The 25,721-nt window shown below is 45.2% G+C and overlaps 4 protein-coding genes across 6 annotated transcripts; 1 reads left to right on the forward strand and 3 right to left on the reverse strand.

Annotated features, from left to right (window-relative positions):
* Positions 1 to 107: 107 nt before the first annotated feature.
* Positions 108 to 6,485, reverse strand: LOC111074877 (eIF-2-alpha kinase GCN2). Its single transcript, XM_022367853.2, is given in 12 exon segments — positions 108 to 407; positions 470 to 1,452; positions 1,513 to 2,565; positions 2,627 to 3,134; positions 3,213 to 3,398; positions 3,465 to 4,046; positions 4,119 to 4,444; positions 4,446 to 4,747; positions 4,809 to 5,314; positions 5,380 to 5,552; positions 5,647 to 5,829; positions 6,426 to 6,485. Coding segments are annotated over 12 exon segments (4,989 nt in total). The 3' UTR covers positions 108 to 280.
* A 2,800-nt stretch (positions 6,486 to 9,285) lies between these two features.
* LOC111074898 (metaxin-1 homolog) lies at positions 9,286 to 9,544 on the reverse strand. Its single transcript, XM_022367877.2, has 2 exons — positions 9,478 to 9,544; positions 9,286 to 9,391 (listed from the first exon to the last, which is right to left on the reverse strand). Exons 1-2 carry the CDS (start codon positions 9,541 to 9,543, stop codon positions 9,290 to 9,292), a joined length of 168 nt encoding a protein of 55 aa, XP_022223569.2. The 5' UTR covers position 9,544; the 3' UTR covers positions 9,286 to 9,289.
* Positions 9,545 to 12,828: 3,284 nt separating this feature from the next.
* Positions 12,829 to 14,632, forward strand: LOC111074888. The gene has a single exon (XM_022367866.2). The coding sequence runs from the start codon at positions 12,970 to 12,972 to the stop codon at positions 14,482 to 14,484; it is 1,515 nt and encodes a 504-aa protein (XP_022223558.2). The 5' UTR covers positions 12,829 to 12,969; the 3' UTR covers positions 14,485 to 14,632.
* A 616-nt stretch (positions 14,633 to 15,248) lies between these two features.
* On the reverse strand, positions 15,249 to 25,455 carry LOC111074887 (Y+L amino acid transporter 2). 3 transcript variants are annotated; one of them, XM_022367865.2, is made up of 10 exons: positions 25,438 to 25,455; positions 19,386 to 19,711; positions 18,653 to 18,899; positions 17,719 to 17,792; positions 17,489 to 17,634; positions 17,198 to 17,412; positions 16,897 to 17,126; positions 16,586 to 16,838; positions 16,424 to 16,485; positions 15,249 to 16,160 (listed from the first exon to the last, which is right to left on the reverse strand). In XM_022367865.2, the coding sequence occupies exons 2-10, from the start codon at positions 19,677 to 19,679 to the stop codon at positions 16,158 to 16,160; spliced, it is 1,524 nt and encodes a 507-aa protein (XP_022223557.1). In that variant the 5' UTR covers positions 19,680 to 19,711; positions 25,438 to 25,455; the 3' UTR covers positions 15,249 to 16,157. The 3 variants fall into 3 exon arrangements, with proteins under 3 accessions (XP_022223557.1, XP_022223556.1, XP_022223555.1); XM_022367864.2 differs by lacking the exon at positions 25,438 to 25,455 and adding an exon at positions 25,260 to 25,411; XM_022367863.2 differs by lacking the exon at positions 25,438 to 25,455 and adding an exon at positions 23,060 to 23,188.
* Between the last annotated feature and the right edge of the window lie 266 nt (positions 25,456 to 25,721).

The raw sequence follows: 25,721 nt of genomic DNA on the forward strand, positions 1-25,721 counted from the left end.
TCACTTTGTTTGTTTTTGGTACAATCTCAGTAGGGAAGAGAAAAGAAAGGGCAGATCTTACTTTTGAACCAAGTAAAAATTAAAAATTAAAGTCGAAACGAAACGAATTTGGATGGCAACAGAGCACACAGCCTTGTAAATCAATTTAAGTTGCATTTTGGCCAATTAGAATATTCATTTTATAAACCTAATTTAGGCAGAAATTACTAGGTAATCCCATCTAGCTTTTACTTTACTCTCCTTTCTCTTCAAATCTCTCGCTCTCCTTTGGTAGGGGGGCTCAGATAATCACACGATAGTAGGAATCGGATATGCTGTACAAGGCAACAATTGGTGTCTTGGCATCGCTCAGATAGTCCACAACTTCGTCATGTATCTCCGTTATGTAGCGTTTGTATTTTGGAAATCTACAAATACAAAAAATTCAACCATTAGATGACATCTTTTGGGTGCTAGAATCCATTCAGACCTTTCGATAACAAAATTAAATTCCGGTTCAGTCTCTTTCTTGCGTATCTCGCGCGGATTTATGGCACCCACAAAGGCATTTACCACTGCCGGTGGCAGCTCTACCACCAGCACCACAAACGACTCCTTCTTCATGAATTGCGCCAGGGTGGAGCCCATCTGTTGGGCCACCTGGTTCTCCAGACGTCGCTTGTAGTTTGCTGTGGGCTTGTCATGGGTGAGGAACGCAACCTGCACATTGGGCAGCTGGCTGTAGCTGTTCTTGATCGACGCATTCGAGGCGGAGGTGGTCAAGCCATTGCCATCGCCACCACCACGATCTCTGCCACTGCTGCCGCCGCCGCCGCCAGTGCTCAGGTTGGACAGCTGACCGCTGGCCGAGTAGTCCATGGCCGATGCGCCATTCGCAGTCTCTGCGCGCAGCAGTTTTTGTATAAAGTCCACCAGTTCTGCCCTGTTCACGTGGCGCTCCTGGAAGCGCTCCCTTTCGAAGGAGCGCACCCGCAGCGAGCCGTTCTCTGCCACCAGGATGACATGCAGCGCGCCCAGTCGCGCCAAATCCTGAGCCTCATCGCCGGCCCCGCTGGCCGTCTCCACAATGCCGCATCTGATGCCCACCGACCAGAGCAGGCGCATGATGTACGTCACATCCTTGAGCGGTGGCCGCGTGCCGCACACACAGATGCCCACATCGATGGCCCGGCAATCCTTGGCATACTCCACACCCACTGCGGCCACCAGCTTGTCCAGCGAGAAGGATAGTCCCGCCCCACTGAGCACACCGCGCGGTGGCAGGGTTTGATTGTAGCTCTGCGCCTGCCGCTGGAACTCGTGGAGCATGGCATCGTAGCGCTCGCCCACAGCCAGCACCGAGGGATTGCCAGAACGATTCGGCTTCAGATCGGCCGTCATTTGCCAAACGATGCCACCGCTGCTGGCGCGCTCAAAGCTGATGGGCAGACCGGCCCAAATGTGGATGGGGCACTGGGGGATAGAGCATGGAAATTAATGCAATCCTAGGTCATGTGCATGCCTTAGACTCACGGTTACGCCCAGACTATATGCCAGTTCCACCACGTTCTCCAGTTCCCGCAGCGCTCCACGGGCCAGGGATGCCGCCTCGCCCTTGCCACGCATCAGCGACTTCAGGGCGGACTCATCCACGCTGCTGCGTGAGCCCGTCAGCAGGAAGTTGGCCAACAGCATGTCCATCAGGGTCTGGGCCGAGGTGCGCGACTTCTCCATGATGACCGTGATGCTGGAGTGGAACTGAAAGCGGGAGATGCGCGACTCAATAAAGTCCATGGTGCCCTCAAACAGGGCGCCGTATTGAGACTTGGGCACGTTGCAGAAAATGAGAATGGCCCTCAGCAGATTCGTGTGGTTCATGCGGATGGCAATGTTCCGTTCGCGCAGGCGCGGCAGTTCGCTGGTGATCTCAAAGGCCAGCGAGAGCAGTTCCGCATCCACCAGATGGCTGCCCGTGGAGGGGGTGATGATGTCGAAGGAGCACTCGTAGTTCTGCTTCGGATGGAAGTTGAAGACCCGCTCCTCGCGGTACACACGATCCACGCAATAGCGACGGATGAGATTCACCCCATTCATGGTGACATGGCGGGCAAACTGGGTCCTCAGATCGCAGGGCAGGACCACCACGCACCCGGAGTGGGTCATCAGGTGCACGGCATTGGCATTGGCGTTGGCACTGCAATTGCGCGAGGAGAGCGGCGACAGCAGCGGCGAATCCACCTCGATGGCTCCGTGCTTGCGGAAGAGATTCACGACTTTGGCCTTGACAAACTCAAAGACTGGATTGAGGGACACAATGTCGTCGATGACGATGGCCGAGTTCCACGATTTCATCGCTCGACTGCTGCCCAAATGGTAGGTGTGCTCGAGCACCTCATCGCTTTCCTGCTGCAGGCAGCGAGCCACCAGATTCTTGTAGGCCTTGCTCTGGGGATTGGCCAAGGCATGGCGCAGCATTTCCTGCAGCTCATTGGCCTCCAGTTCCGCCGGCGGCACCAGATCCGAGAGGAGCAGCTCCTCTGCTGTGGGCCGCTGTGCGGGATCGTGGTTCAGCAGCCAGCGAAGCATCTGCCAAGGGAGATTTCAAATTGGTTTTCAAGCTCCAAGCAGAGTGGGAGCAAAGGCTCACCTTTACGGTCTTCTCGTGTTTGACATCCTTCAGCATTGCCTCGGGTATCGTTATGCAGGCATTCCTGAGGGCCATTATCGTCTGCGCCCGCTCCATGCTCGTGTCGAAGGGCGGCTGGCACATCTCGAACAGAATGATGCCCAGCGTGTACATGTCCACCTTCTGGTTGTACACCGACTTGGAGGCATTGCCCGTCAGTTCGGGTGCCACATAGAGGGTGGTGCCCACTTTCCCGGTGCCCGTGCCATCCTCGGTGCTGGTTATATGCGCCGCCTGCGCTGGCAATTGCGATGGATACTCGTGGGCCTGCAGGGCCAGAAAACTGGTGGTGGCCAGGCCAAAGTCTCCAATTTTGATCTGATCATGCGAATCCAAGAAAATGTTCACCGGCTTCAGGTCACGATGGATGATACCCTGCTGATGGATGTGCGACAGGCCCTCGGCAATCTCCCGAAACAAACGCCACAGGCGATCCGTGTTCTCAAACAAATTGTCATCGATGGTGGTGCTGCAGGAGCAACAAAGAAAGCGATTAGAATGGGACTACTGGGCCCGCACTGCTGATCATCCTCTCTGCTGCACTCACCGCAATGTGCACTTCTCACAGAACTCCATTTGGATGTACATCACCTGCATTAGGGGACGCGGCGAGTGGGCTCTGCCTCTGGTGGAGTCCTCATCATCGTTGTCCTCGTCATTGTAGACAGCCACCTGACCATCCGAGTCCACAAACTCAATGCCATCATCCGAATCGGAATCCTCCACGGTGGGTCTGCCAAAACAAAAATCACAATGGTAAACGGGTGGGGGGGAGATGGGAGACGCGATGTATGCCTACATGTAAGCATTCCACATGCTCGACGAACTGTCGTCCTCCTCCTCATCCTCTTCGATGTCTGTGATGCCCAGCTGGGGCGATTTCGCTGGCTTCACGCTCAATTCCTGCTGGCTCTGGGACCACTCGCCGCCCAGCAGTTTGTTCATTTCCGCTGCATCCGCATCGTTCACGCTCTCTATCCAACTGTTGAAGTAACGCACCACATTCTCGTGGTTCAGGCGCGACAGCAGCTCCACCTCGCGGGTCATCTTCTTGTACAGCTGCCGACTCCTGGCGGGCAGGGGAATGCGCTTGATGGCATACTCCCTGTTGTCCAGGATGTTGCGCACTTTCAGGACATCCCCAAAGGCACCTTTGCCCAGATACATGAGCACCGCGAACTCTGTGCGCAGGCGGGATTGGCTCAGAGCCAGTGTGGGTATTTGGTAGGGCATGGGCGGCCCTGTGCGCTGTGCCGGAATTGAGTTCATTTGCTGTGGCAGGAGCTGCTGCTGCTGTTGCTGCTGCCCATTCTCCACATAGAAGCGCAGGAAGGGATGCTCCAGCAGCTCCGAGGCGGAGAGCGTGCGATCTGAATTGCATCTGTAAATACAGGCAGATTAGGGGTGCACCTCCGCTGCAGAGGGCTGGCTCGGCTCAGTGGCCTCCACTCACTTGTCGACAAAGTCGCGCATCTCGTAGTTATTCGTTGGCATCAGTGCCTCCACCAGGGCACCCAATGCTGGCAAATCCCCCTGACTGCTGCTCTGCCCGGTGCCACCAATCAGCTCCAGCAGATTGGGAACCAATGAGAAATCCGTGCAGCGCACCGTTCCCGTGTTGTCCATGAAGACGGTGCTGTCCAGCAGATGGCTGTGACAGACGCCCTTGTTGTGGAGGAAGACGAGGGCATCCAGCACGCCGCGGGCCACCATGCGCGCCCCGTCCATGCACCAGCCCAGCGAGGAGGAGATGCTAAAGACACTCGCACCCAGGAGGAAAATCCTGCACCAAATAGACCAGCAGTCCCTCCTTTCGCTTGATGCACAGCACGCACTCGTACTGGATAAGATTCTTGTGCTGCAGTTGGGACAGTGTGGCCACCTGCTTCTCGATGGAGGCAATCACATCGTCCACGCGATGATTGCCCAGACACTTGGGCTCGTTGCCCCAGTGGCATTTGCCGCTGCCACTGCAGGGCTGCTCGATCTGCGCGTACTTGATGTTCCACTCCGTGATGTACAGCAGCTGGCCGCAGTGCATATCGATGCCCACATAGGCAATAAAGCCACGCTGCGAATGACCTACAAGAGGGGAATTAATTAATGCTTTGGCCGGGCAATGGGAACCCTGACCATGACCTACCCAAACAGCAGCCGCGTTGTATTTGCCTGCCCACCTTGTGGAAATACAGTGTCTCTGTGCTGCGATGGTCCAGGCACTTGTTCGGATACATGTGGCCACGGTAGTAGGGCGAGGAGTTCTCCGAGCTTTCCGATGAGCTGGCATGTCGATTGTTCGACTCGCTCATGCTGCGACGGGGCTCTCCGCGCCGCTTCGCCTCCGTTTTGAACATTTCCTTGCGACGCTCCACCTCATCGATAAGCGTCTGCCGCTCGAGCGTCTCCTTTTGTATCTTTTTGTCCAGCTGCTCCTGTTCCCGCTTCTGTTTGTCCTGCAGCATTTGGTCGTAGAACGAGCCCTTGGGCGGCTTGTTGTGCTGCAGCAGGAAGGCCTGCACGGTCTGGGCCAGCTCGTAGATCATCACTTCGCCACGCAACTCCTCCGATTGGGCCTTCAGCTGGCTACGTAGTGCGTCCAGCAGCTGATCCGACATACCCTTGGACTCCTCCAAGAAGATTTTTGGTGTGCTGAAAGAGAACACTTGATTAGGATTAGCCATGTCTGGGGGCATGTCTAGATGCAATTTTCGCACATTTTTGGATACTTTGAGGGACATGTTACATGGAGTTTGGTGCACACATAGGCCTGCGGCTGACCATTGGACGAGTCACGGAGCGGTGTCAACAGGATCTTTATGTCCGTGGGCTTCCATTGGTTGGGATCGCTCTGTGGCCGAAGATCCTCCACATCCACACCGAATATGGACTGCAAATGGAAAAACTCCGCAGTTATTTCGTCATTTCGGCAAATGCGCAACAGCTATCCCCCCGACCGCCACCACCACAACCAACCAACGCACCTTTATGACCTCCAGCTCCTGTGTCTGCCTGTCGCGAAAAGATTCCTTCGCTGCCATTTGCTCATCAAATCTAAATTGGAACTCAAAACCCCCTAAAAGGGCAGGGAGTCGAAATACTACTGCTGTCGTCCGTGCTTTCTGCCGTGTTATAATTTTTGCGGCCGGTGAAACGTTTTTTCTGCTCTAGCAGCTGTTTTCCCGTCAGCTGCGCTCTGCATCACTTTGTTGCTGTTTTCGCTTTGTAGCAGCTGCCAAATGTATTCCAATTGGAATTTTAATCAATTTTATTACTCAAATATGGCAGCCTGTTGCTTTTTTGGCAATTTTTGTACAAAAATGTTTAACTTAGAGGTGGAGAAACATCGATGTTCGTGGACATCGATGTTATTCGATGTTTTCAAAATAAACATCGATGAAACATCGATTTTTTTAAAAATAGAAACAAAGTTTTTTTTCTGTAAATTAAATTAATTTAATTGAAGAGATTTGGTTCATTTTATAACAAAATAAAAAGCTTTATTCGTAAGAGCAAGAAAACAAAAACAAATTTAATGAGATCAAACTACAAATCTTATTCTATAAGTTTAACAGAAAATGGTTTGGTTCTTATTGATACATGAGTTTAGCTACGACATCAACTTTAAGTCTGGTGCGACGGTCCGATATGATCTGTCCAGCCTTGTTGAAAGACCTTTCGGACTCGCACGATGTTGCCACCACAAGTTGAATACCTGAAAACATCTTAATAGTTCAATTTATAAATATATTTTTGCACATACCTTCTGCACTTCCCTTACTTTACTTTCCTTGTAAAAACATCGATAGTCGCCATAAAACATCTATGCATCGATGTTTCTCCACCTCTAGTGTCAAACCATCGAGGGCACTATCGATAGTATCGATATTTTACTGCTAGCCTCTACTATCGACGGTTTTACGACTATCATGATAGTATCGAGCTACAGTCGTTGCGCTTTTGATATGTTTGGATTGGCTGCTATAAAATACGAAGACACATTTGTAGACAAATCGACAGGTGGCATTTAATTTTTACAATGGACAAGTTCCTAAGGGGTTTCAATGGTTTTTTTGTAATTATTTGAGCCCGATACTATTACGATAGTATCGATTGTTTTTTTCAAAACATTCAAAACTTTCGATGGCTCAACTATCAATCGTTTGACAGCTCTAGTTTAACTTTTTGTAGTCAAGCAGTGTGACCGCGGATTTATTAATAAAATATACCGACTGGTCCGCAGAAATATACCGTAATAAACCAAAACTTGGTAGTGCTGAGAAGCGACAAAAGTTGGAAACTTCACACTATTCATATCGATACTAATCGGAATTCAAAAGGAAAAGGCACAATTGCACGTGGCCACAGTGACCAAGAATAGGTATGGTATAAAAACCGGGCCATATACATATACAGAAAGCAAATCAAATTTAATTGGTGAAATGGGCATGTTTTTTAACACCGATTGACCAGTCTCTGTTCTTCTGCCACACGCATCCCAGCACTTAGGCATGCAGACACGACACACACATATATGTACATGTAGCTGTGCTATCTTCTCAAGCTTTTTTATTCTTTTTTTTACTTCTACAGTATTAAAATACCAATTAAATTTTATCGGATGTTGGTATATTAGTGCATTAGTTGGGCCACTAACCATACAGTACATAGATGTGCCAGTTCATACACCGAACGTGTCGCAACTGAGTTTTCTGTCCCAGCACCACCAGGCCTTCGGCTGGGGTGCTGGGACCATTCGGCTGTGGTGCTGAGACGTTCGGGTCGTGGGCCTGCGTTCGGCATTTTTTCGACATGTTCGATGCATGAAGTATGTGTGTACACAGACACGACAAAATATTTATGAATTCCCTGCAGTGAAGTGAGCGATGACAAATGTCAACTACGCGTCATTCAGAATTTTTTCTCTGCCGCTGCAACAGACGAGTAGAATATGACGTCGACGTCGCGATCGACGCGTCGGTCTGACAAAACTCTTTTTTTCTTTGTTTCTTTCTGTTACGACTCGTGCCGTAACAGAATTCGGTTTTGCCGTCGGCGTCGACAACGTTGTTAGAATTATGCGGTGAAAAATTAGACGCAGGTTTTGTTTATTTTGGGCAAAATTATTATCAGGTAAGTGCAGTGTTTCATTTAATTAAAAATAGTCTATTGTGCGTTGTAAAAAATGAAGAAAATGTGATATTGCGAAATTAAATGCGTTTTGGATGAAATTTTTCATTTCCAACAACGAAAACAGAAAAACACCACCCGATTGGTTCTTGCGAGTCTTGAGTCGAACAGGTACATATCTTGGCGAGTGTTTTGTTTTTGGCGCAAATGCACTGCTGATCTACTGAGAGCATTGTTAACAAATTGAAACATATTTTAATTAACCCAACTTATTTTAAAGGCGATTCAGTTGAATGACCACGACGACCTTACGAACATGAGCAAATCAAAAAAACTAAAAAGGTTCTGTGGAAAAAAGAACACACAGCACAAAAATGTGAATATGTATACATTTTTATAAGAAAACAATAAATAAAAGAAATTTAATATTTTAAAACAGAATTTACCCATGCCTTTTTCATCAAAATATCAAAATTTTTTACTTAAATACATCACTTATTAGGGCCTTACTTTTTAAGGAAAATTCATCGCTTATTAAGGCCTGACTTTCGGCTAATTCTCGCTTACTATGTCATCGATTATGCTCCTAGGACATCCCTGTGTTAAAGTAAACAGCCCATCGTATGGCAGGTCATCGCTTATGTCATCGAGCTGCATGTCGTTGCCATCGATGTGTGGTTGCTTACACATCGCTTACCCGTACTGCAGTATACTGACAAACATAAACTCTATTTATGGGTAACAAAAGGTACAGAAACTGCCGAGTCTATAAGAACAGGGAAAAATAGAAGTGAAATTAATATTGAATTAATGTGGAATTAATACGATATTATTGTGCAATTGGGCTGTCGCGATCGCATCGCTAACAGAAATTGTATTGATACTGTGTCGTGTGTTATGAGGTCTCCCGTTAATTGGGTCAATGTTATTTATTCGATAAGTGTGTATTTCCTGCATGCTCGCGATCGGTTCGGTAACACGCGTCGTGCGTCATGCGGCAACGCCCCTCGGTCGGTTGGACGGGAGGAGGGGCTGCGTTTCTGCCTGGGTTCCGCGCGTAAAAGGCTTCGGCTTGGTGTCGCATGGGCCACTTGATGGCGCAGTCATTGCATATCAACTTCCAGACAAAGTTAACTTCTAGCTGTTTTAATTATCTTTTCAAAATAGCAAAGTTCTTTACAACCAGACGTAATATACTAGAGTTACGTGAAAAAAAGAAGCGCTACCTCTGAAAAAAGCTTTAAAAAAAATAACAGGTTTCAAAAATTAAAAAAAAAAAATTCTGCCATATAAAGAAAAAATTATCATCAAACCATTTCTAAGCCCTAAGTCTTTAAGAAAAAGTCAGTTTTGTTCCTTGAGCATAACTCGTGTCGAGTTGTGTAATGGTCGCCGATGAATGTTTTGCCAATGAGTAGGGCAATGTCATACTCCGTTCGGTGTGCACTCACCTCAAGATCTAGCACACGCTTTATTTGACTGTAGCCCACGAATTTGTCATTTGCCAATCTGCAGATAGGGAAACTTTCCGGCTCCAGAGTGCAGGGGATTCGCATTCGTTTCCACGTCCATGGGACAGCGGGTGAATCGCAGAAGACACTGCGACAGAAATGGTAAGAGTTTGATTCATTGATAGCGATAACAAAATACTCGTGCTGTGTGTGAAATGATGCAACTGAACCTACCAGGGCACGTAAACATTCAAAATCAATGGTCGGCAGACCCCACTCCCCCTTGTACACGTGCAGCATGGCGCTTAGCTGTATATCAGGGGTCGGCACACAGACTCACACATTTTTTTTGAGCGTTTGTGTGCGAAGAAAACAGACACGAAGTCAAATACGTTACTTATTTCTCTGCCGCTGCGAAAGCCGAGCAATTGTGCATAGGGCACACGAATGCCTCTCTGCCGCTGAGGCAAGCGAACAGAATATGAAGCCGTTTGTGCATAGCCCGAAGCATGTTCTCTGCCGCTACGTCAGCAGCGCAGAGTAACGAAATCACACGAAGTCTTTACGCTGTACGTGTGCCGTCTGCGCTACCCGAAATTTTTACCTATGCACAGTGCATACGACGCTGCCGGCCTCTGCTGTATATCCATCGTTGTTCCTGTCACTGGCTGGCACTTTTGGTATTTTATTAATTTCTAACTGTAAGTGTACAGCATGCCGTTATATATAAATTGAAAAATTTGAAAAAAATTTAACACAATTTGTTTTGTTTATTACGCGTTATTGCTAAATGTTTTTGGTGTGGTTAGCATAAGCATAAGCCCAACCATACGGGCTATATAATATATTGGGTCCTTCAGAAGCTCATCATGTGGGTGCAAGTTTATCCCGTTTTGGGATCAGCGCCTTGCCCAGGGGCTCCAATCTCCTGCTGTGCACTGTATAGAGTTTTAAGAGATCCGATGAAATGGCGAAATGGCGCTCCATAATAATATTCAAGTTTCGAAGCTCACTGTCGTACAGTTTTTGAAACTTCGTTGACGCCGAGTCCTCCAACTTTGGCTCATTTTCCAACTTACTCTTACAGTCGTGTAGTGTATACTTTCCATACAAATTTACCGTAACATCCGTGAGCATGCGTTTCGCGAGTTCCTTCTTGAAATGCTCCTTGTCCCATAGAATTGGGAACGCTTTGGAGGCTTCGGTCTTCCTGCTCAACTTCCTTTTCTGACTCTTTGGCGGCCTGCGCCTGGTTGCGTTTCGACACTTCAATGTGTCTGCTTTTGTTTTTCATCATGGAAATGACTTTAGGTAAGCGACACGACACGGAACAATTCTTACCCCCTGAACAGCATTAATTCTCATTTTCATTGCAGTACATGAATTCGTTCTTGGACGAAACTGATACACGAGGATCGTCTTCAACGATAGCGTGGAAACACGAAAGGAGTAATTAAAGCTTGTTCTGAATATGAAAATATGCAAATATTGAGCACATATATAAATATATATACATATATTGATGGATTACATTTCAAAGTTTAGCAAAACACACAACAGCAGCATAAATTTCAGAAACCACTTTAATTTAAATTAAATTTAAAATTACCCGCAAAGTCAGCCATTTATGTGCTCTCATTTTGAGCAATTTGCGTCCATCCTTTTTCCACTGAGTTGGCATCATCTGCTATCTGGTCATACTAATTTTCTGCAAACCGGCGCCGGTTTTTGTTTACTTTTTCAGCAATGGCCGATGAACAAGAAAAGAAACAAAAGAAACCTCTACCTCCATGGGACGAGCGCCCATGGAACAAAGACCTACCTGTTACGTTTAGAGGATGGGTAGAAGTGCAAGTAAAGTAAAGTATCAACATATATTTTATATTTTCATTTATTTATATTTTCTAGAGCGAACTAGAATCGGGATTAACAAGATGCGCAAGATGCCAAAGAACTATGCTGAAACAATCGTTAGAAAGAAACAGAAAATTGAAATGTGAATTTGGTCCAAGGAAAAAAGATTACAGATGCTTGTACTGTCCATATGAGAGCATAAGTGGATTAGAAGTAAAAACTGCTAGCCTGAGCCCGGGGCCTGTCCCCCGCCGGTCCCAGCTGCAGCCCCGGCGTTGTGTGCGGTCGCCTCTCTGTCATCAACCCGGCGCCGCGCCGTGGGCGCCCAAAGCCTGGGCGCGGCTGGGGGACACCCGCGGCCCCGCGCGCGCCCGCGGGGGCGCGGCCGGCCGGCCCCTACGGGCGGCCGTCGGGCGGCGCGTGTGAAGTGTAGTCAGTTGTCGTCATAATCCAATTTCCCCATACAAAAGAGTTGCGCCGATTCTGGAAGACAACCCAAACTTTTGGGGGGAAGCTGAAGTGGCCAAAGAAGGCCCCAGTGGGCCAAACGGCACGCTCCCAACCCAGTGCCCCACCGGGCCTGGGCCCCGAGGGCCGTCGCACGCGGGTCGCCACGGGTGCCCCCCCACCCCCGCTGTCCCCGCCTGGCTAATATCATGACTACGAAGCGCGTATAGCAACCAAATCCTTAGCGCTGGCCAAGTCGTCAACGGCAATGCTTCAACAGCGGCGTGCTGGAGGGCTTCAAGGGGGACGAAACGGATACACGAGGACGCGATTGAAATGCAAAATTTCCGCGCCTTTTTGGAGCATCGCCTTCAACGCGTCGACAAGCGTCCGTACGAGAAATACACCAAGACGTTTGATGCAGAGTAAATAGTAAATAATTTAAGCTTGTTCTGTTCTAAGAATATGAAAATATATTGTTTTTATTTGAAAAACATAGAATATTGTTGTACATATTGAAGCTGTGGCATCTGCATTGGAGCCTGCTCCCACTTGGAGCAGGATCTTCAATTCAATGTCCGACTTTATGTACTCCTTGTGGCCATGGAGGAGCTGAGCGTGAGCTCGTTGTGCGGTCTGCGCTGCTATTTCAGCGATGATATGATGACATCCGCTTTGGTAGCCGCCACTGAACTAACTTCGTTCCTACAGCAAGCAGCGAATGAGATGCGCAGCAAGCGCCTGTACATGATCATACTGTTCCATGTGCTGGCCACAGGCACCCAGGTGGATGACGAAAATGTTCAGCTCGGAGTTTGGCGCACCTGGCTAGCCGACGCCATCATTCGCATCATCAGGATCAAATGGTGAGTGGATAACTCTCGGAAGGGAACTGATTTCTCATCATCTCTTTTCAGTCTTCCAATAGCAGCTTGTTCTCACAGCTAAAATTTGAGATGTGCCAACGGGAGCTTAATGATCGCTTCAAGCTTGTCCACGACTCCCTCCTGCAGTACATGCGCCAGGCGGAGCAGCTGAAGTACTATCGCCAACTGTTTGACGAGCAGTTGGCTCAATTCGAGGTGCTGCTTCATCAGATAGCCAACACGAAGCTGCGACACATGGTGCAGGCCTCGCAATCGAATCTTCAGCAGCTCTCCAGCCTGTTGGAGAAGCGTGCATAGAGAATCTTGTGTTGTCTTTGATGCATCCGTAACTATAACTTGTCGAATATCTAGTACATATACCTTCCATTATCACTCACAATTTATTTAAAAGTAAAGACTTTATAAACTCTATAAAAATCATGCCATAATCTAAAAAAAAAAAAACAATTTTTAAAGCAATCCAAATTTTCAGTAAACGAAATTTCTCGTATTTGTAAATCTGCGAACGACCGACGACTCTTGCAGTTCGCAAACGATAATGAGTACGCCGACAAGCAAGCGAATGCATCATGTGATGGTGGCCCTAACAGAAACGAATCGCCGCTACCACACCGAAATGTTGGAGGGCCGCAGCTTGGATGGCGAATTCAAAATTCTCGATCGCAAAGCCGTGCTGCTGCGCATGCCAGCGGCATCGGCAACCAAGACAAAGCAGGGAGAAATACCGCGGTATTATCGCCATCTGGAATTCGATGCGATTGGCTACGACTACGAGCCGCATGTGCGCGAGGAGTTGAGCGATCTGGTGGATAACATGTTCCGCCAGCGTCTTAGTGGGTGTATCCTGCGGCTGGCTCCGCATCGCACTAGCAATATGAACCTGTTGACGCGCCTTTTGGTGAGCGAAGTGGATAGCATTATGCTGATGCTGCGGTACCGCCTGAAATCCATCATCGTGGACTACTTTGATCTGCGCAAGTTCGACATGGCCAACATGCTGCTGGAGCCAGGCACAGCGATGCAGCCGTTGAATCGTCGTCAAGTACATCAGAGTGGCCGCAACCTGCAGAGCACACGGGAGCTGTTCCAGTGGCTGCTCAACGATTTCGCCACCATCCGGGGACGGGCAGTGGGCGACGACTACATTGACATTCAGTTTGTGTTTCGCGATGGGCAGCATGCGGTGCACAAGCTGCACTTGACCCTGTTCCAGGTGTTTGGCTGTGAAGAACGTCAGGACATGGCTGACTTCTTCAAGACCCTGCCGCTGGGAAAGCAAAGCAACAGCACCTTACTGACGGACTGCATCAGAGAGTCGTTCGACTTTCAGCATCCCATGCGAACTTTGGTGATGTTTGAGCTGCCGCTGGGACGGGAATCGCAGGCTCAGATGATGCGCAAGATACTGAAATTAGCCGATGTGGCGTACGTGTCCATCGGGAAGGCACACAGCACAGCCACCAACCCTATGTCGCGATCAAAATTAAGTTCAACTTCACGCAGCTCCATGAATCTACAGAAAATAATTCCGAGTTGCAGCTTCAGAAACACTTTCCAATCAGTGCCAAATATTTCGAACCGTTTGCTCCGTCGCAGGGGAAGACTCTCGGGTGAGGATTTCAACAGCCTCGCCTATTGGTACAATCGCATCGACTCTAAGCTCCTGGAACTGCAGCTCAGCATGGATGAGCACTTTATGACCTTGTATCGCCGAAAGGGCATGGAGATTTGCAATGAGCTGCGATCCATGGAACAGCATGCGGAATCTGAGACTGACGAAAGCGGTGGCGATGGCAGGCTGCCACGGACCATCAATCAGGAGGAGGAGGCTCCTGTGACCATGTACACGGAGCTGCTGAAGCAGTTCCGAAAGCTGGAGATCGATGTGAAGAAGACAGCCTTTGCCGCCACATTGAAGGTCTACATCAGCACCAAAAACTACGAACTGGCGGAGATGGAGAAGGCGTTCAAGCTAAAGGCAATTGCAAATATGAGACTCACATTGATTGACTTTATGAAACCAGAGTCAGGACAGGAACCAGCCTCGAATTGATAATTACAGCTAATATAAATCAGTTGATCCTTAGGGGAAAGCATTCCCATTTGTACGGGTATTGTTCAATTATGCACGAAATCCAAAAAGCACACACACACAATTTTTGTAGGGGGTATACATATATAATTTAATATACATTTATATATAAATACAATATTATTGTCAACAATATGTTCCATAGTAGTTTAAACAGATTCCCCAGCTGCGGCTCCTATCGTAACGTGTTACGTGCTTCAATGCTAAATAGGCAATAATACGAGTTATACGGATTAACACTCTTGCGGGGGGCATCATTGGCATTCCCATTCTCTCTCTCTCTATCTCTCTGCCCCCCAATAAATGTAAAGACACCCAAAGCAACAACAACAACTAATCAATGCTGAAATCAATGCTACAATTAGATTCGTATACTCGCATTCGCATTCATAATTAGACAACAATTTTTCCAATATTTTCAATATTATTACAATAATATGTGTGTTTCTGGGAATAGTTTACGTTTTTCTTTTCTCTCTGTTGGTTGGATATGTGACGATGGTTAGGCAATGTTCTCTGTGTTGGAGGCCAAAAGGTAGCTGGATTCAATCAGAATTTTTGTACAGTAGTCACACGATATATTCTTTTTCACTAAAAACCTCTCTACAAAACTCTCTGATAATAGCGAACTAATAGTCTGCTTCCACTAGGGCACATTCGTTGCATGACGTTGATTCGCTGTCTGAATTTCCCATAAGCAAAAGGACTCCACGAACTATTCGGAATGGAATTTGAAATCGAAATATTTTATCTTTAACTTAAACAAAAATTGATGAAATAAAATTGCAGGGCCACTTAAGACTACACTAAACAAAAAACGTATCATTAAAATTATATCGTATAAGCTTTAAAATTAATAGATCCTTTTCTAAGAACTAATCTCAGAGCTCTGTAAATCTGTCAAATGAGTGAGTTTCACTTCACAAATTGAAGTATGTATTTCTAATGGTATTTCTTCTGCTTCAATGCATGATATATGTATGTACGGATATATCCTTTATCGTTTATGACATCAAGTGAAGTCTAGCTTAAAATTGAACAAGCAAAAAACATTTAACTATTCCAAAGAAATTTGATGAATACTCGAAATTCTTAAAGAGAAAACTCAAATTAGCATACAACTCTGGACCAATTGTTTTCCTTGTAATTTCCAATTCGTTTCACAGTCTTTCTCAAAGTCCCTGGAGTCCCCAGAGCTGTCTGCTTATTGAACTTCAGATTTGTATAAACCTACTGGACACTGGGCCTTGTTTCAACTTATTCATACATACATGTGTATATAAAAATATATGCTAATTATATATTTTGTATTGCTGGCCAGGAGATCTCATTCTTATTTTTTGTTTACTTGGGATTATAGATGACAATTTTCAGAGCATCTTCCGTCTCCTTTCCAGGGAAGTTGTGTGTGTATTTTATGTGTAAAAAAGCGCGTTTACTTGTTTCTGTTGTCTAATGTTACTAGTGTCGTATAATGCAATTTGGAGTGTGTGTTTAAATGCTTTCATTTGCTGTTGGCTTCAACTTGAATTCGAAAATCTCTGCCCGAAGAATATCCATTAATCTCTACACCTGAGCTGGTTTCGTTTGCTTTCCGAGTACCATGAGCAGCTTTTGTAGGAAGTGTGTGAGGCTTACTGCAAAGTAATAAAAGAACAAAAACATCAATATATTAATGGGGTCTCTCAATAAGGGATATGATCTCTTGTATCTACAAAGTATCTAGAGTTCTTTTGGGGTGCAAATTAGAGTTTTTTGGTGTGCAAATTAATGTTTTGAGGGTGCAAAATCCTCTGCCATTGGTGGAAGATTTATCTAGAAGTTAGTGCTGAAGTTTGAGGGCAGGCAATCTGAATGTTAAATCAAAATTAAAACTAGGATAAATAGCAAACTTAAAAACCTTGGACGACGCCTTGGGACGCACAACCATCATCAGTTTCTGTAGGGTTTGTGTCAGTCCGCCTGTAAGAGTTTCAGAGTTGGGAGTACAGCGTGAATCGAAATGAAAGCAAAGGAGGGAAAGCAACTGCCTGATGTGGAGACTCTGGTCACCAGGACTTACCCATGGACTTCTGGAACCAGATGGGCTTATTCTTCCAGGCAATAAACACCAGATAGACGGGTATACTCGACAGGATCATCAATATGCCATAGCCCGTCTCCACGGGACTGGCGTACATCGGTACCACAGTCACGAATATGGTGGCCAGCAAGTAGACAAACGGGAACACCAAGGGAACACGGATGGGACGTGGCAGATTGGGCTGTGCCCAGCGTAGCCATGGCAGGCACAGCACAGAGACGCCAATGCTCAGCTGGAAAGGGAAAGACAAGATTAGCGAGGGGATTTCATGAGAGGCTCCCTCAACTCACCCAAGTGGCAAATCCAACGTAGTTGATCAGCGCAAAGATGTCGGAGACGGTGAGGTACAGCATGGAGAGCAGGGCCATGGCCAGCACAGCCGGCGTCGGAGTGAATCTCTGGATCTGGATCATCGTAAGGATCTCGGGCATCTGTCCCTCGTTGGCACCGGCATAGAATAGACGCGAGGAGGTCAAAAGGATACCATTCACGGCTCCAAAGGTGGACAAAGCCACAAACACTGCAGGAGTGAAGAAAATTCATGAGTAAAACTGAAGAATGGGAGTCCCATAGGCGGCTCTATCCACCCACCTGGTATGGTCCAAGCAAACGCGCCAAAGGCTCGCTCCGCATAGGTCACTGCCACTGCCGAACTTCCCAAGACCTCATCCGGCGACAGGATGGTGTAGAAGGAAACATTCGCCATCACATAGACGATGGTCACCAGGGTGCAGCTGATGGCAATGGCACGGGGCAGATTCTTGACGGGATCCTTCAGCTCCTCAATGATAAAGTTCAAGTAATTCCTGTCAACGATGCCAGCAGATAAATCCAATTAGTACTTGACCCCCTACTGGAATCTGAGGCAACTAAGCCGCTTACCAGCCGTTGTACGCAAACAAGCCCGAGTAGAAGGACAGCGCCAGGGACGTGACTCTGGTGTCTGTGTTCTCGAATGTAAAGTACTGGACATTGCCCATATACAGTTGGTACATCCCAGTGGCAATGATGATGAACAAAGCCAGCAGCTGCAAAGGGAAAAATAATAGAGTTCGTTTTACTAGGGTTGGGAGGGGGGTAAAGTAAGCCACTTTCAATCTTTCTTAACTCACTTTGGCATATGTGAAGATATCCTGCACAGCGGTGGCCCATTTAACGTCCCAGCAGTTGATTAGGGTCAGCACCACTGTAAAAAATGAAATGAAAAGAAAAAACCCATTAGAGCAGTCGTTTAACACACATAATATACGAGAAGTTTACGAGTAGTATATGAGTAGTGTCACGCTTGGCGAAAGATATCACCAGGCATCAGTGGGTGATGTAATACCGCGAGGACTTACAACATCTGACAGTACCCGTACCCATACCCATACCCCGACCCATGCGTTATTTATTACTCTGGCCATTGTGTCATGTGAACGCACTTGATTCCGCACAATTAAATCAATATTAAATATAAGTAACAGCCACTATCTACACGCACATGTTCGGCTTAGGTAATGGAAATTAATGTTTGATTACAAATATGTTCAACTTAAATATTTTCAGGGTACTCTACAGCAATTAAAGGAAGATTTTCCATCTGTTGGTATTAATCTGCTGGCTGTTTCCTTTATAGAATAATTTTGAAGACTAATTTTCCCTTTAAATTATTTGGAAATTAGAGTTAAGAGAAGCTTTACCACCTCATAGGCATCTTTAATCTTTAGTTCTTCTTTATTTTTTGAACATTCCTCCTCGGCTTCAAGTACTTGAAATATATATTTCTAATATTAATAATAATCCAAAATATATTTTTTTCTAATCTTTCATGAAAAATAAATTCAAGCCCCAAGTGAAAACACCCAACATTCCGCGCAGACCCCTCCCACAGAGATAAGCCGCACATGGCAAACTCTTTCTGTTTGTTTATTTGCTTTGTGCTCGCGGGGTTGGATGTTCGAGTATTTAAATGGGTTTCTAATCTACGAGTATGGGTCAAGTACGCGCCTGGAAAATATATTCACGAGTGCATTAATTGCTGGAGCAAAATCAACGGATACTCACATATGCAGCAAACGGCAAGCAGACGGGCCGAATCTTCTGGTGGGGCGCACTCTGGAAAGAAGGGCTTCAGCACATAGGTACTGAAGGTGAGGGCCACAATGGCCTGTGAGCAGGGTCGCACGATCATGCACTCGATCCAGAGCCGGATGAAGGCCATGAATGGGCCAAAGGTCTCCATGATGTACGCATAATCAGCGCCAGACTTGGTGATCATCGTTCCCAGTTCGGCATAGCAATAGGCACCCACCTACAAAGCGATAGGGCAACCAAAAAAGAAAGACAGACAGAGAGAGAGAGAGAAGCATAAATTAAAGTGTTCCACAAAAAGTTAAAGCGAACCCGAGGCAATGCTGCGTATACGTAATGTTTATTGAACACCAAGAACTGAAGCAGAGGCGCGTGCGTTTGACATGGGCTTGTCATCATGTCCGTAGCTGTGTGGGGGAAGTGGGTGGGTGTACAAGTGTGAATGAGTGAGTGGTTGAAGAGAAGTTGAAGTGGAATTTCAATAATTTCATTAAGCGACGCCTTGGAACGCCGCCAGCATTCGTAATTGAATGAAAAGGTCCTTCTCCACATTCTTAAACATTCATCCGCTGTTCATTTCCACAGCTGTTTCTACGAACTTGTTTTACAGCCCCAACAGGTGTGCCCAACACCTATTCTCCATTTGCATTTTAAATGATTAACTTAATATTTATGAACTTTGCCGCGATTGCTCCCTCACACTCACCATCGAGAAGAGTCCGGAAGCGACCCACACAATGAGCGCGAGGTTCACGCTGCCCGTGTACATCAGTACGCCCGTGGGTGAGACAAAGATTCCAGAGCCAATAATGGAGCCCACGATGACGGTGCAGCCGTTGAGGAGACTCATCTTGGCTTTCAGCGTCACCTCGCCCCCACCGCCTCCTCCATCGGCACCATCTGCATCTCCATTGGTCAATTTGGTGGTGGCATCTCCATTCCCATTCACAATGGAACTCTTCCGCGAGGAATTCTTACGATTCAGCGACTCCGTTTCCATGATGTCGTCACTGGTACTTCAATGGTAGCTGCCTGAAAGGGAAAGAACCATTAAGTCGAGAGCTTTGGCAATAGGAATTCTTAAGTTTAGCTAAAGTCCGAGAAGCCCTTAAGCTGAAGAGTAAATATAATAGAAGTCTGTTTCTTATTAAAAACTATCATATATTTATAGTTCAGAAAAGGTTAAGAATGACGATGAAATAGTAGATGTATTTTCTCTATTGAAACTAGTTAGATGGATAAAGTCATATATGCAATGGGAAACCTTTTAGATGTGTATTCTAAAGGTTAAACTTTATGAGAAATTTCTATAAAATCTTTGCCAAAGGTCTGGAAGGTGGAATTTCCATCTTTCTTTACTCCCAGCTAAATCGACTAATCCATGAAATTATTTTGACCTTGTCAGGTGTACATATCTTTCATCTGTTTTATTACATACGTTTGTTTAGAATATGGTTTTATAGATCCATAAATTGGAACGTGTTTAGTTGTTTGCATATCTAATTTTAGCAGATGTTGAAAAGGCGAAAATGTTCGCTCAATTCCCTGAACAATTCCATCTTTACTTTAGTTAATGAACTTGTCTTTATAATGATTCTAATTAGTTTTTTGTTGTTGTTGTGTCTGCAGTGGTTACTTTTCCGTCTTGTCATTGACTTTGAGAAATGGCTGTGCTAATTGTGTGAATAAAAACAAAAGAGAGGGAGAGAGAGAGACCGAGAGACAGAGAGACAGAGAGACAGAGAGATGGAAATGTTAACGTCCAGATGCGAATGTTAAATTTTGATTCTGTTAATTGTTTGAGCAATGTTTGTCCGAGATTTATCTGGTGACTCAATTGAATGTTTGAGTTTGGTTTACGAATGTTTGCCATGCCATTCCATAATCTCTGTTTGGCGATCTGTCTGCCACTCACGATTTTCTCCACATACTCGTACAGTGAAAGGTACGAGTCAGTACTCAGCAGAGGTCAGTTAAAAACTTTGCTCTACTTTTACTTTAATGTTTTTCTGTTCTCTTGTTTTCGGTTAGAGGTTTGTTAGCGCTCGTGGCGCATTGTCTCGTGCATGGGGCCGTTTGCTTATGGGAAATTTGCACAGAATCAGTCGACAAATGTGCCAGAAATATTGTTACAGATGTATTATTTGAGGGCGTCTCTGGCTGTGACTTTTGCTACGAGTATAATCAGGCATGACTTCATTATCTGCAGCTCATGATGATGATGAGGAAGCACTGCTCATACGATTAAAATTTCAGAACGCAGTTCATTAAACCGAAATACTTTATTGTTGCCTTTCAGTTGACGGAGCCCGAAGATTGATTGATATTTTGGGCTGAGAGAAAAGGCACGTGTAGGCCTATAAAGTCCACAAATGGGGAAAGACCCCATAAAGACCCCGCCCATCGATATGGTTAGGTCACGCTGTTTGATTTTACATACTTTATATATGTATAAAATACAGTGGCAGAGTCAGATTTAGAGTCAGAGAGGGGGGAGCACAGAGTGTGGGTGGACGGCCATTTCCTCGAGGCGAAAGCAAAGACCGGCATTGGACACACGCTTTGCATAAATTAGCATGCCATCAGAATCAAAACCCCCGAGAACAAAACACACACAAAAAGAGTGTGATTCAGTTATGGAATAACAGGTACTAGTATACGTACTACCGGTAGAAGCCACACGGTACAAAGGCCAAACAAAACAAAAGCAAAACAAACAGGTGAATAAACTAATGAGCGCAGCTCTAGATTTATGAATCGGAGAACATCAGCAGCTAATTGCCCATCCGATGTGTTCTTCTTGGCTTTACAGTTGGCCAGCCAAGCCGAACGGAGCCGAACGGACTGGGAAATAGCCAAAAATACTAAACTTTCTAGACCTTTGTATATCCCTGATGCAATATCACTTGCATCACTCTCCTGACCACAAATTACCGATTGGCATTCGGTATTTGGATTATTCCGGGTATTTGAATCGCAATTCCGATGATATTCGAGTGGGAAAAATAGCAACCGTGCTTGAATCATCTTAGTCACTAGTCTAGTCCCCGATTTGAACGTGTGCCTTTCACAGATTCCAGCCGCATGTCATTAGTTCTTTGTAATTAGCGGTCTTTTTCTTTCGCTGTCGAACATTCACTACGGAGTTGCCCATTTACTTGACCCAATTTATCCGCATTTCATGGTGGATACAATACATTATTGATTCCTCATATCATATGGCTCTTTCTGTGGCGGCAAATACTGCCCGTATGCACACCTCAAGCGTAAACACAAAAGAGAACCAAACAAAAAAAACCATTAATTTTGTAATAGTAAACACAAAGTGTTTTTTTTTGTTCTTTGAATTATTCATACATCATTGTAGCCGAACAAATAGATGTGCTATCAATATCCCATCGGCAAAGTGCTTAATATCTGTATTGTTACACAGAAAAAATGCGGTGGCTATCAACTAATTGAAGCTAATTATGACGAAAATTTGCCTTTCATTTTTAGGAAATTATACACGTGATTGTGGGATTGCTGGCTATATAATTAGTGTAGCAAAGCTTCCAACAATTTCAGTCCACTAATGAGAATAATGAGGGACTTTTGGTAGCATTCAGACGGAGCTGGCAGATACAGAATGTTATAAGGGAAGACATTCACATAAAAATGCATTTTAATAACGGCGTCTTTTTTGTTTGATCGGTTTTGCAATTCGTTGAGTTGATAAATAACGATAATAACGTGACAATGTCTGTAATTCGTTGACAGAAATTTTTGAATTAATTTGAGAAGAATAGCCCATAAATAAGATTACAATTTCTTCTATTCTGTTCTTCAAAGAAAATCATTATTTCAAGCTGTTCCTCAAATAAAGTTTAGTTTTTTACACACAATCTATTCAGTCAGACATTCTATCTATTCACTAAACAAATCTCAAGCAGAGAAATCATAAATTCTTATCAGAAAAGCACAACCCCGGTAGAATTTGGAATTTCTTTTGAATCACAAACAGTAAAAACACGCGGGAACCGGCTCGAGTCACATGCCGGGTCCATCAACAGGTCCGACCTATTCGTTAATTTAAAACTAATTTTAGAAATGTACAAGCTCCGAAATGATTATAAACAAGAATATAAAACTTCTGTGGCACAAATAAATTTTTTGCGAGTAATTAATGAGCATTTTAATGAGTGACCAAAATGGCCTGATGCTTTTTTAATTTTAATATTCATTTTATTTCTTTTTGCAGTATTTTGTTTAGCTTTCGGTTGTTTATTTTTGCGCGCACATAGTAAACATATCTTTTATCCGCTTTTTTTTCTTTTTGTATTTGAAATTAATCTAATGCTCGTAGAGAATGCTTGAGAAGATTAGAATTCGTTTTGCTACCTGCTTAAGAGGGCCTGAAAGCACTTTTCACGCCGCAAAATACGTTAAGAGAACGCTACGAAAATCCAGTTCCGACGGAGCACCAGAAAGAACCGCACGCCGTCGACCGATAGAGCAGAATGAGGCAGCCCGGCGGCTGCTACGAGCTGCGAGGCATCTTCGTGGAAGAAATCTCAGCCAGAGGTTAATCGTATATAATACATTTATATGTATGTTATTCGTATACCCTACCCTACGCTACTATCGACGAAGCTCCGGTTGAGGTGAGGTGGAATGGAAGCTCTTTTGGATGGAGCTTTGGAGGCTCGCTTTGAAGCTTGTTTCTAACCGGCATTTCATTTTGAATTTGTTATTTGGCTCGAAACAAGTTTCACATTCTGCTTTTTGTTTGTTCCCTCTCGTCGCTTCGTTTTGTTGCCGAAAAAAAGGTTGTTCTTGTTTTATGCTCTCACCGACACACTATTTACCTTTAAATGTGGTTGAAGGTTGATACACGAAAGCAAAGCGGGAAATGGTAGGTACATGCTGTCTTTTATCTAAAAGATACCCCCCAAACCTAAGAGGAACTGTAATTAAGTGGAAGGTTTTTCTATTTGTTTGCACATGTGTCGAGCACAGAGAACTTGGAGCGAACTGTACCTACATTTGGTCCATTAGGTCCACCTATAGAGCTGACTTATGGTATGGCATGTAGGTCTTTCTGTACGTGTGAACGTAGGCAGAGATCGCATCAACAATGCAAATTATATATATAGAAACTACGCTGATTTTCGCGCGCATATTCAAATCCATTCCAAACCCACTTGTCCCGATCTATAATTGAATATATCCGCACTTGGGGGCAGCCAACGTCTCTTTCCAGACACACAAATGATTCAATTCAAAAACTGTTTCTCAGTCCCACAATCACAGACAATGGTGTCTCCGCAGTTCCACGCAATTTCTTTGTAGAATTTATTTAAATAACTTTTATTATTGCAAAATGTTTTCCTTCTTTGAGCTCTACATTACCCTAAATCTGGCTTCGGGCCAATCGAGTTTATTGACCACAGCGACAAGATCCAACAGCGAAACAGCAAAGGCTGAACCCAGCGTTTTGATTGAGGTTTCGATACGATACGATTCGATATTTATTTTGATCTGTTCCGCAGCCGGTTTGGTTCTCAAACCACACAAAAAGTACCCATCATCGGGTTGCTTAATCTTTCGTTTATTAGTAATTTGTGTATATAAGCTTGAATTAACGACAATTGACGGTGCGCCAGCAGACGTCATAGTAGGGGGGGGTAATTTATATATTAAATTGTTTGAGATTCGGTGTGAAAGTTAATGGAAGTCTTGAAATGATGTGTGGCCCTGTGATGTGTGGCACTTTAAGAGCTCGTTGAACAATTGATTTACTATATATTTGGTTTGGAAATACCTGATGCCATAAACATTACAAGTTAAGCCAATGCCTGATTGGAGATTCTGAATTTTAATACAATAGAAAATCCACAGAGTGCAGAACGCTAATACTTCTCATTAATATCCCTTTACTCTCTTCAATCTCTGACATCTGTTTGCAGTGTCAAATGGCCCGGCCCGGCTACGGAACAGCAGACATTTTAGGCGCTTTCATTAAATTACACTTTGTGATGCATTTGCCAAATGCTAATAAATTTCAGTCTCCGTCAAGGCCAAAAGGCTCTCCAGACGTTAGGCCTTTGACCTTGGATACCCACAATAAGTCCCTCAAAGGCACACCTTGCCCAAAATGGGTGGGACACACACCGGGTACACGCGTATTATGTTGCCGAACGTCAGCCCAATAATTTAGAGATCGACTTTAAGCCCAGGGGCACTTATCGTTGGGTTTTGCGGCTAGCATTTCAAGTGAATGTCATGGAAATCTCACGTTTCGTGACGTTTGTCACTGAGTGATTTAAGCGCTGAGGTCTATTGCATCAGAAACAATCGGAAATAGTTCATGCTATTAACTATCTTTATCTGTGTGTCAATATTAGTCAAGCTTAAACACGAATGAAGGCGCCAAAGTGTCTGGTAGAAGCTTTCGGAGGCTGTGCAGTGTGGGTGTGTGGGAGGTGTGTTTTTGTGACGTCAGGACTTAAAAAGACCTGTGACGTAGATGCTATAATCTTTGCAGAATCCAAAAATAGCTTTTGCAGACCAAACGAAAGACAAAATGTCATGGACTTACGCGTAAAGGGCAATTGATTTTTTGTTGAATTAAAAAGAATTATTCTCCGCTCTCAACACAATCGAGTTCTCAACATTTTCCAGCACTTTTCACAAGTTTTTGCCCGAGATAAAAGTAATTTATTAAGTATAGTAAACGAAGCTTTATGCTATTTTAACTTATCGAATGAGGTTTTTACGTTGTACGCTTCGCTGTGGGAGAAAAGTGTAAGGCCTCAAGACCCGTTCCGTTGTCGTGGCCACAGTTTCCGTTAAACTGAAATCATGCTCGTGGGTTACAGCATCAGCAGCAGCATCGGCAGCAGCATCGTAGAGAACGAACGCCAGAGAGTTCCCCCCTGAGTTGGTCTGGATTCGTTCTCTGTAGCTGTCTTTGATAAGAGCTTGGGCACGACGCGACAGCAGAAGGCAGTTTGCAGATTCGCCGAACCATCGTCCGTCCGTCCATCGTCCAGGGACCACG

The sequence above is a fragment of the Drosophila obscura genome, unplaced genomic scaffold (genome assembly GCF_018151105.1).
Source record: "Drosophila obscura isolate BZ-5 IFL unplaced genomic scaffold, ASM1815110v1 contig_192, whole genome shotgun sequence".
NCBI lineage: Eukaryota > Metazoa > Arthropoda > Insecta > Diptera > Drosophilidae > Drosophila > Drosophila obscura.

Bases quoted from the DNA above. Each gene is read 5' to 3' on its own strand.
- LOC111074898 (XM_022367877.2), bottom strand. From the start codon at position 9,543: ATGCTGCACGTGTACAAGGGGGAGTGGGGTCTGCCGACCATTGATTTT. The intron at 9,392-9,477 runs GTAGGTTCAGTT...TTTCTGTCGCAG, and splicing joins TTGAATGTTTACGTGCCCTG to TGTCTTCTGCGATTCACCCG.
- LOC111074888 (XM_022367866.2), top strand. From the start codon at position 12,970: ATGAGTACGCCGACAAGCAAGCGAATGCATCATGTGATGGTGGCCCTA.
- LOC111074887 (XM_022367865.2), bottom strand. From the start codon at position 19,679: ATGGAAACGGAGTCGCTGAATCGTAAGAATTCCTCGCGGAAGAGTTCC. The intron at 17,793-18,652 runs GTGAGTATCCGT...CATTTTTTACAG, and splicing joins GCTTGCCGTTTGCTGCATAT to TGGTGCTGACCCTAATCAAC. The intron at 16,839-16,896 runs GTGAGTTGAGGG...TTCCCTTTCCAG, and splicing joins ACGTTGGATTTGCCACTTGG to CTGAGCATTGGCGTCTCTGT.